This window comes from Stegastes partitus, unplaced genomic scaffold (assembly GCF_000690725.1).
Source record: "Stegastes partitus isolate 25-593 unplaced genomic scaffold, Stegastes_partitus-1.0.2 Scaffold945, whole genome shotgun sequence".
NCBI lineage: Eukaryota > Metazoa > Chordata > Actinopteri > Pomacentridae > Stegastes > Stegastes partitus.
This window is the reverse complement of record NW_007578676.1, coordinates 121,084-138,471: the sequence shown is the minus strand read 5'-3', so window position 1 is coordinate 138,471 and position 17,388 is coordinate 121,084. Positions and strand designations below refer to the sequence as shown.

At 46.0% G+C, this 17,388-nt stretch overlaps 2 protein-coding genes across 3 annotated transcripts; both read right to left on the bottom strand.

Annotated features, from left to right (window-relative positions):
- Positions 1-583: 583 nt before the first annotated feature.
- Positions 584-8,256, bottom strand: LOC103366427 (selenocysteine insertion sequence-binding protein 2). The gene is made up of 18 exons (XM_008294153.1): positions 8,134-8,256; positions 7,544-7,674; positions 7,297-7,429; positions 6,817-6,886; positions 5,993-6,219; positions 5,813-5,897; positions 5,631-5,725; positions 4,988-5,131; positions 4,814-4,900; positions 4,631-4,732; positions 4,405-4,537; positions 4,067-4,233; positions 3,834-3,963; positions 3,552-3,729; positions 3,213-3,433; positions 1,962-2,116; positions 1,686-1,881; positions 584-1,526 (listed from the first exon to the last, which is right to left on the bottom strand). The coding sequence occupies exons 1-18, from the start codon at positions 8,140-8,142 to the stop codon at positions 1,399-1,401; spliced, it is 2,391 nt and encodes a 796-aa protein (XP_008292375.1). The 5' UTR covers positions 8,143-8,256; the 3' UTR covers positions 584-1,398.
- A 1,417-nt stretch (positions 8,257-9,673) lies between these two features.
- Positions 9,674-17,296, bottom strand: LOC103366426 (major facilitator superfamily domain-containing protein 10). Of its 2 annotated transcripts, none has more exons than XM_008294150.1 (13): positions 17,225-17,296; positions 15,599-15,782; positions 15,044-15,140; positions 14,812-14,915; positions 14,553-14,711; positions 13,934-14,125; positions 12,002-12,104; positions 11,772-11,883; positions 11,578-11,686; positions 11,403-11,493; positions 10,470-10,517; positions 10,294-10,383; positions 9,674-10,175 (listed from the first exon to the last, which is right to left on the bottom strand). In XM_008294150.1, exons 2-13 carry the CDS (start codon positions 15,749-15,751, stop codon positions 10,072-10,074), a joined length of 1,362 nt encoding a protein of 453 aa, XP_008292372.1. In that variant the 5' UTR covers positions 15,752-15,782; positions 17,225-17,296; the 3' UTR covers positions 9,674-10,071. The 2 variants fall into 2 exon arrangements, with proteins under 2 accessions (XP_008292372.1, XP_008292374.1); XM_008294152.1 differs by lacking the exon at positions 17,225-17,296 and adding an exon at positions 16,214-16,228.
- Positions 17,297-17,388: the final 92 nt, after the last annotated feature.

The following is a 17,388-nucleotide window of genomic DNA, read 5'->3' as shown; positions in this document are numbered from 1 at the left end:
CTGATTAGATGTTACGCCTCCTGTACACAAAATAAAACCTTCAGGTTCTTCTAAATCACAGGTCATGATCACTCCTGTTCTTCTGGTTCATTTATTGCTGCACTTCAGATTAACTTAATTTGACCGTCCCCTTGTTTCCTCCCGACAACAGAAAACCGAGCCGAGACAACGGTTTGTAATATTTAACGTTATTTTCCTGCTCAAAAAAAAAAAAAAAAACACAACCCGAGGCTACCGTCATGTAGCGCTGCTGTAAACTCCAGACACAAATCATCATGTAGTGCAATCACGCTGCTCTGGATTAAAACACCAGCATTTCATTTCCTGTACGCACACGTATCAGAATTCACTCCTTCAGCTCTAAACTACAGCTCGGTGTGGTCGTCTCATAGCTTGAAATGATGTGAATTTCCACTGCTTGTGGTTGCAAACTGACTGGTTACCTGTCCAGGTGAACCTGCCTTCACCCTGAGTCAGCTGGGATAGGCTCCGCCCCCCATGACCCTAGTGAGGGTTAAGGTGTAGAGATGATGGATGGATGGATGGATGCATACCGTCCTTCGTATATCAATAAAAAACTGAATGTGTACAAAAGATTGATTGTTGTAGGAAAAGAACTGTGTCGACGTAACCCTGAGGTTACACAGTGAGAGAAAGAAATCGGCTTTTGGGAATATCTTAGTGAGAACGAGGTGTGAAATGCTGAGCAGGACGTAGTGTGTCGAGATCAGAAAATGACTGAATATAACCTATGAATAGACTCATTTCTTGTCTACGAAGCAACAAAAACATTTACTGTGGTTTTGATTCGGAGGCACATCACCAGGCTTTAAAGAGGATGCTGAGCTCCAGCTTTACAGCCAGAACAGTGATGCATGTGTACCATCAGTGCACATTATGGCCGCTCTGAGCGCTGGACTTTCTCATTTTCTTCTACAACAACAAACCTTTTGTACACCTACAGCTGGACGTTCATGTTTTCGTCACACACCCTCCCACGCCTCGTCTCTGCCATCCCCGCATCATAAAATAACAGCAGGAAAATATTTTAAACTGAAGCTAATAAGAAATAATATCAGAACGGCTCAGTGTCACATCCCCACTGATTCCCTCTCAGTGCTGTATGACTGGTGGAGGTCGTCTTCCAGGCAGGATCACAGACAACATCGGTAAAAATTCATATTGTGGGATTCTTTCAAGTGACCGGTTCAGTCCGTACTTAACAAATCCATGATTCATTGGGAGTACGAGCGACATGATTAACTATCTGACACATTCCTGGTGGTGGTGGCTCCCGGTTGGAGAGCCGCTAGCAGCAGAGCAACCTCCCGTGGGCTCCAGTCCGTCCTAGTTTCCTCTGAGCTTCTTGTTTTTTAGGCACAGAACGCTTCACTGCCGTCAACTCTTCTCATCCTCGTCACTGTTTTCAATACATTCGCTGTCCAAGTGCATGGAGCTCAGCTGCTCCTCGAAGTTCAGGAACGAGTGGTTGCATTCCTTTTCCAGCATCTTCTTCCAGATTTTAACTGAGAGGCAAACGAGGACATCATCGTTATCTTCGTTCAGCAGTGTTACCCTTTAGCGCTTCATTTTTCTTCACTCATTTAAACGGCAAAGCTTAAAGTTGGGTTTAGATGAACACAGACAGAGCAGGTGTTTCCATGCACTACTTTACTACATCTTACTGTATTCTGGTTCCTCTGGTGGCTCTGCGGTGTCGGTACCAGCCTCTGGTTCCTCAGCCAGGCTGCTGATCTGCAGCTCCTCGTTGTGGGCCTCCAGCTCTGCCTCTGCCGGGTCTGTCTGCTCCAGGCTGGACACCATCACCTCGTAGGCCCTCCTGGCCTCAGACGACAGCTCGATCATCTTGTGGTAGTGGTTCTGTGGGTACCAGAGGGTTTTAGTTTGCTTAAAGAAACCGTCTTACCTTATCTGTAGCGGTACCGTCTGCTGAACCTGACCTGCGCCCCGTCGTAGTTGAAGATGCCCACCAGGCTGACGGGCACGGCCTTGTTGACGCAGCGACCCAAAGCCTTCCTGGAGAGCGCGAACACGAACGGCACGCCCTGCTCCCGACACGTGTTGATGATGGTGTGGAGAGCCTCATCCAGGCCGCCTGCCAAAGACCACATTATAATCACTGTCCAGCTTCAAGCATTCAGCTGGTAATCATCTGCACCTGGTAGCTCTCAGCGCTACGCCTGTGAGCGGCTACGACACAGAGCCTGACATCTACATCTACCCAAGTAAACCTGAACACTTGGACATGGAGTCCATACGAAGCTGCTGTTTTTACACCATAATGGCCTGAAAACGCTCTTCAGGAGAAGAAGAATGAGAACTTTAGTTAGTAGCTTAAAGTTCAAACCACACAGAAAAGAGGAAGGAGATGAAGACATGGAGCCATTTTCATATCGTTTAGGCGTCACCAGAGGGTTTTTTTTAAAAAAGCAGCTGATCCAAAATAAACAAAACAACAAAAACAAACAAACAAAACAACACAAACCTGCAACTGTTTTATTCTTCAGTTGTTTTTTAAAGTTAAAATCACTGTTAATTTATCTCAGATGTGAGGATCTGCGGCTTATTGGTCCTGTTTGACATTTTTGGCCTTTGGAAGGCAGTTTTTCAAAACTCTAGGATTCAAGATTCAAGATTAACTTTATTGTCCTGGATGTGGGAAATTCATCCTGAGCTAGTTCAGCCACGCTGCAGCCAACACAAGCAATAGATAGAATAATTAATATATGCATACATCAAGTAAAAGCAGAATAAAATGAACATCGTAGTCTAATTTCATGAGACATGGCACTTAAAACTAAACAACAACAACAACAAAAAAAACTCTAGGAAACTGTGACGCCATTTTTCTCTGATTCTGAGAACGTTTAAGAGACTAAACAACTGAGACAATAATCCTCTGAGCAGCCCTGAATCAGGAGCTCATGCACGGCTCTACCTGTCTGACCTGCAGAACAAACTGCTCTGGCTGTCCCAATCTCTCTCCCAGAAAAACTAGAATCTTCTTTTTGTTTGATTTATCCTTGGATTACTTCTGAGCATCCAAAAATAATTATCCAAGAAAAACTTTATTTTAGGGCTGCAGCACAAGAAAGCCTAAATCTGCATTTGACCGCATGTTCAGAGACACCTGCAAAGTTCTCCCATTTCTCTGACTTCCTGACGTCCAACCAGCTGGAAGCCCACAGTACCTTTGGACTGGATGCGTTCACAGTTGGGTGAGATGATGACGCACTTGACCTTCCTGAGCTTGAGGTGCTTGAGGACCTCGCGGAGGCCCATCACGATGCGTCTCTTCATGCGGGCCTTCATGGGGTCCTTCTGGTACAGGCGGTCCTGGAACCGAACCAGCTCCTTCAGCAGGGACGTCACGCACTCGTCCACGTCTTTGCTCAGCATCTGGCTGCAGTAGCTGACACACAGAAGGACAGAGACGTGAGAAGAACCGTGGCTTAGTTCTGTCAGACTGAATAACCCGAGACACAAACAGGAAACCGACTCGGTGTGCGGTGAAGCGTCTGCGGTCTTACTCTCTGAACTTCCTGCTGTGGATCTTGGGTGCGTTCGCTGGGCAGTTCTCAGGTGAGGCGGTTTGATGCTCCACAGTCTCATCCTTGTCCGTCTCTTCATCTCCCTCCTCTGCCATCTGGTTGGTGATATTTAACTCCAGCTGATCATCCAACCCCTCCGTGGGACTGCCAGCATCATCTGAGCATGAAAACAAATCATCAGCTGTATCCAGATGTTTCCTTGACGTGCTCCCAGCTGATGACGACTCAGTGAAACAGGACTACAGCTGATGTTGCTCTGACCTGTGGCATTCGCGTCACACTGCTCTTCCTCTGTGGCATCGTTGGAGAGTTTGGCATCGTCTTCAGGCAGCAGTCCTCTCTCCTCCAGCAAACGCCTCTGTTTCCTCTCCTCTCTTTCTTTCAAAATGACCTGAGAATCCAGCAGGAAGTGAGTGAGCTGTAAAGACAAACCTGCACCGCTGAAATGAATCGATCACAACATGCAGTGTGTTCTGTTTTTGTTCCAGACTTGCCTTCTTGAGAGGAGTGGGTTTCTTGGCTTTGGGCACCTCTCTCTGCTTGCCTTTCTTTACCAGAGGGCTGGTGGAGTCCAGGGGATTGTGTGCAATTTTATCCTGCTGCCAGGGCAGCTTCCTCTGGGCCGGAGGCTGCTTCTGGACAACAGGTAGACCTCCACCAACTTCACAGATAAAGGACAGGAAGACTTTGACTCAGTCAGGTGACTTGATGCACCATCAGGAGGTTTTTCCTTTAATATTACAGCTGTTTGAAATACAGTTTAATCTGAATCCATTTGAGTGACGACAGAGGCCAACATGCTAACCATGCTAACATGCTAACCACGACCCACCTGAGAGAATGACCGGCTTCAGGTCCTGCTTGGTTTTCTGAGATTGTTGCTTCTTTTCCAGGGCAGCCAACATGTTTCCGATGTCCAGCTGCACAGGAACCTTGCTCTTCTTCCCGGAGACCTTCTCAGCTTTCTAGAAATCGGGTGACGGAAAACAGGGCCTCATATTGAAGACGAACCAGACTCAGTGAATTCTGTTGCATCCACGGTGACGTCAAACACACACCTGTCCTTTCTTAGCAGCGTCTGTGGACTGACTTTTAGCTGCTGCTGCTTTCTCCTTGCTCTGGACTGCAGGCTGATGCTGACCTCCTTCTCTTTGGTTTTCCTTCAGAATGCAACATGATGCTCATAAAGCTCTCCGTTTAGCTTTGTGACGCTACACAGGACCTTCTCATGAGATACGTACCTCATTGCATAGCTTTGCATTGCTGCTGGTCCTTAACCTGTCGGTCCCGGTCCAAGCCAGAGTCAGACCCGGGAACTCCTCTTCATCCTAGAATGAAAAGACAACGACAAACATCATCTTCCGTTGCTGTTTTGAAAACCCCGGGCTGAATGGAGACACAAAGATGGTGTTTACCTCAAACTTTGGAGGCTCCTGAGGAAACGCCGGCTCTTCTGACTCAGCTTCGGTGTCTTCACTCGTACCTTTAGACTTCTTCTTCTTCTTCCGTTTCTTCTTCCCTGGGGCTCCAACTTCCTGCTGCGCAGCCACGTCCTCCGTCTGATAACATGAAGGAGGTTCAGGAGGGCTGAGATGTTTCCTAAAAACTACTGAACTACCTCAGGATGTGGGCGATCGCTGCAGTGGACTAAGCAGCTGCATGACTGACCATCAAGTGTGAATCAAATGTTTAACACATGAAACCTTCACAGATATGAGAATGTGATCAACAGAATCTTAATTGATTTTGTGCATTTACTTGTAAAAATGGTGTCAAACTGAGGAACACTATCTGGTTTTATAACTGTACAGTTCTAATTCCATGTCTGGACACTTCACATGGTTTTAAAGATATTCTGACGGACTTCTCAGGTTGCCTCTTTAGTCTTTGAGGATACGTGATTAATGTCTCCATATTGTTTGTAATTGCTGATTTAAATCAACACCAGACTTTCTCACCCTCATCTCTTACTAATCAACTGAGAACAAGTCATTTAGGTCTTTCCAGGACCTGCAGATCCCCTCTTTGTTGAACATGTTAATGAAACAATCATCCCACCTGCATGTGGTCGCTGCCGACTGTCCTCTCTTTTGGAACGGGTTTCTTTGGCGGCTGCGAGGCGATGTTCGCCCAGGACGTCACCGTCAGCTGACCTGCTCATACATGTGAATATAAACGTGAAATATTATCGTCAAAACTTTGTAGTCATTGAAAACCTGACTACATGAACGTCACCCTACCTTCTGGGATGACGGCGGCGTCCGGTGTAGCATCGGCGGCACTTTGACGGGGGTCGGCTCGTGGTGGGGATCCCCTCCTGCCGGACTGTTCACAGAAAACCACCGAGTTCAGGAGTCGTGTTAGAAAAACAGAAAAGTATATTTGACATATCGTCATATCTGATCCTTCCATGAGCTGACCTTCCAGGAAGACGCCAGTTTCGGAGCTTGTGGGCTCGTGGGTGGAGGGTTTGAAGCCCAGCACGCTCTCTGGTGAGCAGCAGCACCAGGAGGAGGAGCTGCTTTGCTCCTCGAAACACCAGCGAGCTCCGGAAAATCAGCCATCTTCACTTCAAACGGGACCAGGTTTGTCTGTGCTGGCTTTGACTTCCCTGCAGAGTTTGGGGCAGACCTGGTCCCTCTAAAACCTGTGGATCGATTAAATGAACGGTCAGAGCAAAGGCCTTAACCTCAAGTACGCTGCAAAAATAATCCAAGGTGGAGACGGGTCTTCACTGATGGGGACACTCCAGGAAAACGACTGTGGTAGCAGAGTATCATCCAGAAGATAAAATGTGATCGATCCCTGAGGAATTCATTTGGCAGATATTGCTCAGAAAAAACTAAATACAGAAAAGCAATAAGACAGAAGTAGAATGTCTGGACGAAATACAACATGGAGGCTAAAGTAAGACTAGAACAGAAGAGCAGGAAGTAATGATGAGGTTATGGGTAACATCACACACGGTCATCACATGTTGCACATTTATGATGCATGATGTTGGAAGTTTACACATTAAAAAAGGTATAATACACATTATGACCCGACTCTGGATAAGCAGGAGAAGATGGATGGATGGATATCACACATTACACTGACAGGACTGTACATGGAAGTCAAACATTACACATTATACTGATACTGCACAAACTACTGAGACAGGCAGTATTGTAAACTATTGTTCAGATCTAAGTGTGCGATGTTTAGCTGTCATTCCTACATGTCTAGTCCATATGATCAGTACCTTTTCTCTGAGCGTCCGCTGGGTTCTGACCCATCGCTCTGCCTTGGAAGTCACTGCTGCTTTTCAATGTCTGTGAAGATGCAATAATAAAAAAAGAAACTGAGATTAATTCAATCCATCCATCATCTATTCCCAGCTGACTCAGGGTGAAGGCAGGTTCACCTGGACAGGTAACCAGTCTATCACAGGGCTACACTTAGAGACAGACAACCAAGCACACTCACATTCACACCTACGGACAATTTACAATCACCAATTAACCTCAGCATGTTTCTGGACTGTGGGAGGAAGCCGGAGAACCCGGAGAGAACCCACGCTGCACGGGGAGAACATGGAGACTCCACGCAGGAAGATCCCGGGTGTCCTCACCGGGACGTGGACCGGCGACCTTCTAGCTGTGAGGCCACGGTGCTGACCGACCCAGATTAGTTTCATGAAGGTGTTTATATGCAGTTTGCTGTCGCTCCAAGTAAAACCAACCTTAGTCTGTGGCTCTCGCGTGGACCTGTCTCTCTGTAGGACATCATCTCCGGCCTCTCTGACAGGCCGGCTGCTGCTGTAGCTCCTCGGCACGTCTCCTCCTTTTGCAGCCGGCTTTGGACCCAGACCTGACCTACAAACAGCCCAGACATCAAACAGAACGGGCGGTTGAATGATTCAGGTCAGGACACCAGTGAATGATTACTTGGACCAAATAAAACATGATATGACGTCTTTATCTTTGTACCCTCTTGAAATCTGGTCATATGGGTTTGGTAGCATGAGGAGCGAGGCGGCGTGGGGCTCAGCAGGATCCTTCCTCTGTCTCCTCTGGTGTTTACAGTCAGAAGCCTGGACAGCAGGTGACACTTTGCTCTCCTGGAAAGTACAGATTAGCATCAGCAGTGTGCTTGTTTTGACCTTTGACAATCACGTTATTGGCTCCACGTCAAGTAAACCCGTGTCCTGCCACATTCAGCCCAGTACCCACCACTTTATCACCGATTCACACCCACATTTATCCCACAGTATATCCAAAGAAATGTCTCACTCGAGTACATGTGTTAGCTTGTTTATTTAGCTTAAGTAAACACCCAGCTAACGCTTCACAAATGTACTTTTTGTGTTGCCATTCGTAGCTAATATCTTACTAAACTAACAGTTCATTAATGTGGTCGAACCAGCTTTAAACTCAGCGGTATCACTCACACATGTTAGTATCCGCTAAAGTTAGCTAAAAGTTAGCTCATGCTCAACTACATGCATTAGCCTCAGCTAGCATGCTAGCTAGCTAAGCAAAAACACACACAGCCGTAAGCGCTGATTTTCGCCCGCTACCTTCTCCATCTTCAGGTTTTCCTAAACGCAGTCACATCTTCGTGTGTTCACCAAAGCCTCCGTGTGTTGTCAGAGTCCTCGTTACGGCGGTGCTACATCTATGTGCGCCAACACAGTGTGTGTGAGTGTGTGTTAGCTCACCGGGCTAACAACCTGTTTGATAGCATAGCAGCAGCAGCTAGCTGATTGAAACAGCTGATGTTTACATGGTGTGCGAAGAGGAGAGCTGCAGCGACATCTTCTGGCCTCGTGGAATAAAAAAAAACAGCCAGAGACACCCACAGAAAGTAGGTTACAAACCACACACAGTATAACAAGTATTTCTGAAAAAGGCCAAAGCTAAATATTTCACTGAAGCTGGGTGACAAATGAAAGGAAAACCTGAACCATTGACTCCTACAGTGAGTCAGAGACACTGAATCAGTCAGAGTTGTCCTGTGATCACCTTTATCCTGCTGTGAAACGTTTCTACCTGGACGGGAGTCTTCCAGGTGTACCATCCCCACATTCATCTCTGAATGTTTTAATGTGAATCATGTATTATGGCCTTTGCAGTCACCAGATTTTAACCCAGTTCAACGCCTCTGGAGGTCTTTGGACTAAAACGTTGGACAGCACCGTCATCACGACACCAAATGAGGAATATCTTACCAGGAATTCCCTTCAGTAGAGCCGTACACCTCACTGAGACACTTCATAATGGTTCTTCTTTTAATTTGTCGCTTGTCTGTAGCAGTAATGTGACGTAAACATGGCTCATCCATACATTATTGTTATTATAATATTATATTTTGCACCCCGTGAGGCTTCACATCACAATCTAGCAGTACTGTCAGCAGCCATATTCCTACACTTTACTGCATTCTGTGCTGTCTTCTTGAGTATTCCTAAAGACATCTGAGTGTATATGAACTAAAGGCTGCTCCGGTTTTCTCCAAAAATCCAGAAACATGCAGGTTGTTGGTGATCCTACATCAGCAATAGACACGAGTGGGCATCTGTCTCTGTGTGATGAACCGTCTGGAGTCAGCTGAGACTGATTCAGGCTCCCTGCTGCACAGTCCGGGACAAAGTGGGTAAAACTAACGGATGGATGAGGCCAAGGCAGCAGGATTTGGTCCAGTAAAGTCTACATAACACAGGTAAAGGGCCCATGTTCTTACTTTTTTTTACTTCAAGTTAAAAACGTCAGAAAAAATGCACTCAGTCAAAAGTAAAACTGCTCATCATGCAGAATGGGATCTTCCTACATTTAACAGTATTGCAGGCGGTTATAATGGAGCAGTCGTCTACAAACATGCACCCTGTTGTGGTTTTAAAAATGCATCTTGTTTTCTGTTGTGCTGCTGTGTTATCTTAACCTGTAAAAAAGCTCAGATCCAAGTTGTATTGGAGTTAAAGTAGCATGAAATGGAAATGCCAGAGTACCAGCATCTTCAATCAAAGCTGAACTTAAATCAAAGTTTATTTATTATTTTTGTGTGATTTTGTTCCTAACTGTTTGGAGACGTATTTATTTATTCCCACAAACAGACATTCACGTGTTTGTTCATTTTTTTTTTATTATTAATTAATAGAAAATAGAATATCAACATTTATCAGGAGAGCAAAAATAAAACGCTACAAAATCAGAGCGGTTGATAAAATATGGCGTTATAAAATGATTTCTAAGCACAGAAGCATTTAAAATCCCCCCTGACCCGTTGAACACGTACAGGTCTACAGGTGCACATAAGCAGCATGGCGTCGCCTCTCCCAGCGCCTCTGGTTGGCATGTGCACCTGCTTCTCATTTAGCTCCAGGTGTTGATCTTTGGCCCCGACAGGTGAGTCACGTCGTCCCGGCAGTCACAGAGCAGGAACTCCGCGCTCGCTTTCCCAGAAGATGTAAACATCACAACATTCATTTATTCTGTCTTTTTAAAAGTCTTTGTGCGGCTCATTCCTCCTTCAGCCTCCCGGCGATGCTCAGGAGAACCAGCGGTACCACGAAGCCGGCCGATGTGATGAGGAAGCAGGTCTGTGCTCCTGCGATCCAGTAAACTGTGAAGCAAACGCAGCGATCACATCAGAATGAATGCAAGTTATTTAAAGGGCACATATGAGCAGTGTTGGCCTGACAGAAAGGTTAACTCAGGTGTTCATCGTAGCTGCGACTCACCAGAGGAGGACACGACTGGTCCCAGTGCTCTGGCCAGGGCGCCCAGGCTACGCAGGATCCCCATCACGGTGCCTTTCTGATGCGCCGAACCTGGACGAACAGGTGATAACGAGCAGAGTGTGCACATTACAGCAGATTAAACATGGTTCATCACTGGGGATTATCAGGAGGCTCACCGTGGTCAGAAACCAGCGTGGACAGGCAGGGGACGACGATCGCAGCCGCTGCAGGAACAGGAACAACATGAAGTAAATATATTTAATGCTTCAGATGCACTCTGAGATGTGTGTGACTGATCGCACATGTTCATCTGTGTGTTAATCAACTTTCATTTACCTAAAACTACTTAACTACTAACTTAAGATTGTTCCACGTGACAGAGTAGAGTTCACACATAGACATCATAAAATAATAGAAACTGAATTTCTATTCAGTCCTAAGATCTCTCCCCAGGAAGATGAAGCCACATCCACACCTAACGCAGCCCACTGTGGCAGGAGGAGCACTAACGAGTCACACAACGAGGGGGAGGAGCAACAACTCAGGTGTTAACGTCTCCTTCAGGATATCAGGATGTGGAACTCCCAACGAGTCAGTCAGAGCTGATGAAGCCTCCTGGATGAAGGTGGAACGTCTTCAAGGAACTCAAGCAGCTGCTACGATCAATCTACCAGAACAACATGACCTGAAGGACTGAGAACCTTCACAGACAGAGACGAAGGTCGTTCCAAAGCTTTTATGATCACTTATGAAACATGTGAGAGTCAGATTAGAGGAACAGAATTTTCAGTATAAATACTCTGAGTTGGACCAGTTATTGTTTTCTCACTCTGACAGACTTTAACCGACGTTAAACTGCACCAGAAATAATCAGTAATGATGGTAAATAGCTGTTAAATGCAGTATTCAGGATGCTGTTGAGTTGTTCATACAACTCACATGCTGATGACAGATTAAAGGTTCTTCTTTAATCTGCTAACTGGTTGTCCATTTAATTTCTGAAATATGTCTGAATCCATTCACATGTTCTCAGGCGTGCGGTCCGATGTGGTGAAGGAAGCGGGCTCTTTAATTCTGGTGTTCTGTGGACACGCTGAGCATAAACTTACCGAAGGAGTACAAGGCCAAGCCGACGTACAGCATCGTGATGTTCCACGACGACCCGATGAGGATGAACGCTGGGATCAGTGTTACGATCGCCTGAAAACACGAAACGTTTCAGATCATCTGGTCCCAACAGTTCACTGCACTCGTATCTGTCATGTGAACAGCTGGTTCTGATACCATTCTCACAGCCCTAATGTGGTTCCCAGGTTTGATTCTGCGAGCGTAGCCGCCCTGGATTAGAGCCATGATGACACCGATGAAGAAGAACATCTTTCCTTGCTGCATGCTGTTGAGAGAAAACAAAGCCCAGTTGCTGATAGATGTTCTTCCTACATCTGATAGAACCAACAGCTTCATCTCTGAGCTCACACCTCGTAAACTGGAAGCGCTGGTGGGTCAGAAAGCTCAGCGTGAACTCCAGACCGGAGAACAGGAAGAGGTAGCAGAAATAAACCAGGCCCAGCACTCGGAGCGTCTGCATTCCTGTAAAAACACATCCCCGCTTCCTGTCAGCGTGCCAAAGTTCATTCATGCCTTATAAGTGGGTCAGAAGGGTGCAGGGCTCTGCCTCACGCAGGAATCTGGTCGGCATGGCACTCACTGTCTCTGGAGGGCGGCTCTTTTGTCCTGGTGACAGCAGCGAAGTGGAACAAAGACAAGGGGCTGAGGAGGTCGCTGGAGCCGCCGCAGCCCGACGATGAAGCCTGGGACGAAACAACATCACTTATCTGCATCAACAAGTTCCCCGAGGTGCCCTACCAAAGGATCAATAAAGTTATATCTGATCTAATCCTCCTGGTTAGTGTGGGTGTCAGAGAGAAAGAGGTCTGCAGTTGCTTGATAGACAGTTTGGTGACTGATCAGCGTAGATGGGAGAATAAAAACATAAAAACACTTCAAAAAGGACAAAGAAATCTGAGCCACATATTATGGAGACGTGAGATTTAAGAGCTGTCAGATATCAGCTCATTAACGCTCCATACAGCGGCGTGAAGCTGGACTCCGGTGTTGTGGTTGTTCTGTTAAACTTGATACGATCGCAGCTCATCAACACATCTGACCGACTGACTTTTCTCCACATACGACTGCAAAGTGAAACGAACTCTTATCGAGCTGCATGTCTGACTCGACAGGTGGAAGAAAAGGTGCAGCTTTGTGATAAAACACACACTCCTGAATCTGATATCAGTCAGAGGTTGAACAGATTAATAAGTAAACAATAAGAAATTCATCATGAATTGCATTTTTTCATTTAGAAAACTTTGAAAAGAAAATGCAAAGAAAATCAGCTCAGCTGTAGTTAAAACATTTTCACATGACTTTACAGACGTGTCTATAGTATGAAGGTATCGTGACTTATTTAAGAACAAAAACGACATCATACACGGCAAAGAATAAATAGATCTGTCTGTCTAATAAAAGTAGAAATATAAAGACAAATAAATAAAATAATAAAAGTTACAATAATTTTTTATTTTTTAAAATTTATTTTTATTTTTTATTTGTTTTATTATTTTTAATAGTTTTTATTTTATTTATTTATTTAATTTTATTTTATTTGTTTTATTTTTTTAAATCGATTTTTCATTTTATTTTATTGTATTTTTTTAAAATTACATTTAAAAAAAAATTAAAACTTATTTTTACGACAATTACTTTACACGTGTTTGCAGCATGAAGGCATCGTGACTGAAGAAAGAATAAACACATTTGTCTGGTGAATATGAAGCTACAACAAGCTGCCTGTTAGCTTAGCATAATGAACAGGAAACAGCTAGAAAGACTCTGCTGTGGTTTCACAGAGGTGACCAACAACATGTGACGATACTGAGCTGCTGGTAGCGAACAGGTTGAGTTACCTTTAAACAAAGCCAGGTGAGCTGTTTCCACCTGGTTAGAGCCTTTATGCTAAGCTACGCTAACAGACTGCAGCTCCACATTTACCATCCAGACACGAGGCTGCCATCAATCGTCTCATCTGACTCTTGGGAAGAAAACAAAACAACATATTTTCCAAAACTGTTTCTATCACTGACATCCAACCGATACGGGAATCAGCTTCAAACTAATTCCACAAGAAACTGGTGAAAAGTGCTGCGTTCAGTAACACATGTCTGTGTTTTATTAAAGTATTTTACTTATAGTTTATGACGCTGCACGGAGAAATCTTGCTGCCAGTAATTTTCCAGATAAAGATTTTACAAACACAAGCTTGTAAAATATGATGAATTATTAAAGAGTGAGCTACAAAAATGTCCTGATAACAGTTTAGTTCTATTCTGATGATTTAAAGTGATGCTTCTACATTGAAAACTCTGATGACTACATTTATTTGTGATATTTCAGGTACAGTTTGCAGCTCAGGTGGGATTCTCACTTCCAACAGGCTATGTGCACAGGGAGCTGCTGCTACTTTTACCTCATTGAAGCATCTCCATCCTTCTTCCACCACTGTAGAGGCGTCAGGAGAAGATGCTGCACAAACCCATGTGTGTCCCGCTTTACCCCAGAGACAGCGCCTCCACAAACTAACCTTGACGTCCTTCGGTAGCGTCTCCGGCAGCATGAGCCAAATGAAGAGCAGGTCGGCGGCGCTGAAGGCCAACGCGAGCAGAGCCGGAGTCTGGTAGAAGACGCTTCCTGTGGTTCTGGAGCTCATGGCGAAGTACGCTCCCATCAGAGGTCCCACGGTGAAGCCCACGGAGAAGGCGATGCCGATCATAGCCTGGTCAGAGGGAGTTAGTCCGCTTTTAAGACACTTAGCTGAAAGTTTGACAGCAACACATACAAAGACATTCATGTAGAATGTAGACATGTGAAGGTCAGAGTCACCACCTGTCTGCATCCAGTCATATGTAGGAGATAAATCATAAAATCAACATCATTTTCTCAATAGTTTGTGCTTCATCAGTTTCAGAATCGTGTAATATTTCATTTTCATTTGTAATATTTCATTTTCATTTGTAATATTTTATTTTCAGGGGCAATATTTCAAGGATTCAAGGCCTCCTATTGGTCACAAACACAGCTATAGACGGTATAACGTGCAGTGAAACGCCTTCTTCTCTAGTCGTGGTTTCTGAGCAGCATCCAGCCAAACAGCTTAATAAAGTTTTATCTCGTCTACCAGTACGTGTCTGGTCCGGGCCTACCATTCCTCGGTTGCGTGCTTTCGGGCACGGCAGGTCGGCTATGATGGCGGTGCAGAGGCTGACGTTGCCCTTACAAATGCCCCCGATGACCCGAAACAGGAGGAACATGCTGAAGCTCCGGGAAACGGCCCAGACGGCGTAGGAGGACATCAGCCCTAACTGGTACACGAGGAGCACAATGAGACCTGAACGAATCAGCGCCGGCGGTTGATCCACAATCAACACTGATGTTTTAAGTGTTCTACGCTGTTCTGCTCACCGTGGTCAGGATGAGCAGCGGCCGTCTGCCGTGTCGGTCCGACAGAACCCCGGTCACAGGCGACAACAGGAACTGCAGCAGAGAGAACAGCGACCCAATCAGACCTGAAAGGCAAATCAAAAAGCATCAGACCAACGACCTGGAACCATCCCTGCATCGCTGTGTGTTGGTGTAAAGCATCCAGCGAAGGACAGCGCCCCCTATCGGCTGTGCAGAGATCAGCCCGACATACCTCCAAACAGGACGCTGTTGTACTTCTTCTCCATGGGAATCCCGACAGCCTCCCTGAACCAGTCCACCACGCTCTGCAGGGACTGATACACGCCGTCCTGCCCGCCGAGGAAACACAAGAACACGACATGACACAGAACCGGCAGTAAAGAGGCCCGTTCAGCATGAGTCAGCACACAGACTCCCCGCCAGCAGCTCATCCAATCAGCCAGGAGCTGCTCACGCTCCTCATGGACTCGATGCTTCACACAGAACAGCCTTTGTTCGAGGGAGCATCGCGTTATCTGTGCAGGAAATCCCTTTAAAACGCCTTCTCATAACGGCGGCAGAAGCAGGTTTTCTGGTCACGAATCGGCTCAATGTTGGCCACACAGATCGCAGAACCAGTCTGGAGATAATTATCTAATCGTCAGGCAACGAACTGCGACTCAAACGAATCCCCTTCTTCCTTCTGTTATTGTGGTTTTTCAGCCTGCTGCCTTGTGTTTCCTGATCTGACAACAACACGTCAGAGGCACATCAATGCTGCTCTAATGGACGTTAAGGTCAAACCAACCTCTGTTTGTGCATAATGATCCAAGATGGACGGCAGCAGGGGCAGAATCAGAGTAAAGCCGAGCAGGTCCAGCAGCAGGATGACGAACACGACGCCGATGACCTTCGATGAGAAGGAGCCTCCGTCCTCTGAAGCTTTGTTTACGGCTGACATTCCTCCAAGTGTACGTGGCGCTCCTTCGGTTCTGTTCACAAACATACGAGGCGTGTTAGCAGAGCAGCTCTGGGACGTGTCACTTACAGCTACAGGTCTGTTTCCTGTCATTCAGGACCAACTGAAGGACATTTATGGGTTGATTCTGATACCACAGCTCATCCTTGTTTAAACCTCGTCTCCCTTCATTAATAACACACCGGATGCTTCTAATCAGCTGTCTCCACTTCAGTCAGCACCACATCATACAGGTGCTCACAGCAAATAACCTGCAAAAAACAAGTCTACATAAAAGTGAGCAACCTGCTGATTAGTGGGTGAAGCCTGAAAGAAATGTTCAGATAAGCACAGAGAGAATAATGTAGAAACTAAAACCCACTTCCAAAAGGTGTTTATAAGATACCGGTCTGTTCCAAAAGGGTCCTAAAACTAATCTAAGGTCAGACAATGAAGAAGACCCACATGTGTAGTCGTCTTACAGCCGGTGATGGAGGACGTGTTATAGATGATTAACTTGTGTCACCAAACGTCGTACTTCATGTGTGTCCTCGTAAATCTGAATGATAAAAATACCAGTAATCAGCCTGACAGATCCTGCTTTTTTTTTGGATTCTTGCTCTTTTTATTTTTGTAACCAGTAAAATAAGCTGATTTAACAATGTGCTGTTAGTGCTCTGATGCAGCCGCCCTCCTTCTGGCTGCAGTCGGAGGTCTTGAGCAACTTCCCGCCCACAAGAACCGTCGAGAAGTTAGTCAACCAACGAAGAAGGCCTTTCAAAGAACATATCAGTTTGGATAACGGGTGTGAGTCTGGAAGGACAGATGAGATGTAAGACTAGCAGCTTCATAAAGGCAGCGGGGTGTAGATACGTCCCTCTGAAGCAGAGCTGGTCCAGAATCTGAGAACATGAAGAGCTCATTTGCAGCAACAGATCATCATCAAACTTATTTTTGTTGTTGTTTGCTGGAGATGAAATCAGCCAGACTGAGTGGATGTGACTCAACAGAGATGAGTGAAGTTCGGTTGGTGGTGTCTCAGGCAGACGATGGAGACGTGGCTTCATGAAGGTCTGTGAAGATGCAGATATCTCTTTCTGCAAATTAACTCTTCACATGAACTTGATAAAACGTGATAGTTGCTGCTATGGAAAGGTGATTCTCCAAATAAACGTTCTCACAACTACAGGTGAGCCAGTAAAGGTGTAATTAATGACATCATGCCTCCTCCTTCCAGTCAGTCCTGAGCAGGTAGCGGGAAGGTTCTGCTCCAGGAAGGAGGAAACAACAACAAGCATTCACACACTTCATATGTTCAGTCCTGGATCATGCAGCTCTAATGACTAAAACACGTTCCTACAGGCTTCTCCTCCCGCAGAGGACGGAACCGATCCCCGCTCAGCATCACCCCCCTCCGGACCTTTCCGGACCTTTCCGGACCGAGCGAACAGAGACGCTGTAGCCGCTTGTACTCACGCTGTTTCCGCAGACGGTTGAGATCTCACCGAGGTCTGGATCCGCTCTGCCTCCTGCGCCGCATCGGTCCGCTGTGATCGGCTCCACACCAGGAAGCGGTGTCCCCTTACACCGGGATGACACGCGTGTGTCGTAACCGACGCGCGCGCGCACACGCACGCCGC

Coding starts and splice junctions, on each gene's coding strand:
- LOC103366427 (XM_008294153.1), bottom strand. Junction 4,901..4,987: donor AGGAGCCTCCAAAGTTTGAG/GTAAACACCATC, acceptor TTTTCATTCTAG/GATGAAGAGGAGTTCCCGGG. Junction 2,117..3,212: donor TGAACGCATCCAGTCCAAAG/GTACTGTGGGCT, acceptor GGTCTTTGGCAG/GCGGCCTGGATGAGGCTCTC.
- LOC103366426 (XM_008294150.1), bottom strand. CDS start 15,751: ATGTCAGCCGTAAACAAAGCTTCAGAGGACGGAGGCTCCTTCTCATCG. Junction 15,141..15,598: donor ATCATTATGCACAAACAGAG/GTTGGTTTGACC, acceptor CTCGGCGGGCAG/GACGGCGTGTATCAGTCCCT. Junction 12,105..13,933: donor CGCTACCGAAGGACGTCAAG/GTTAGTTTGTGG, acceptor GTTTCGTCCCAG/GCTTCATCGTCGGGCTGCGG.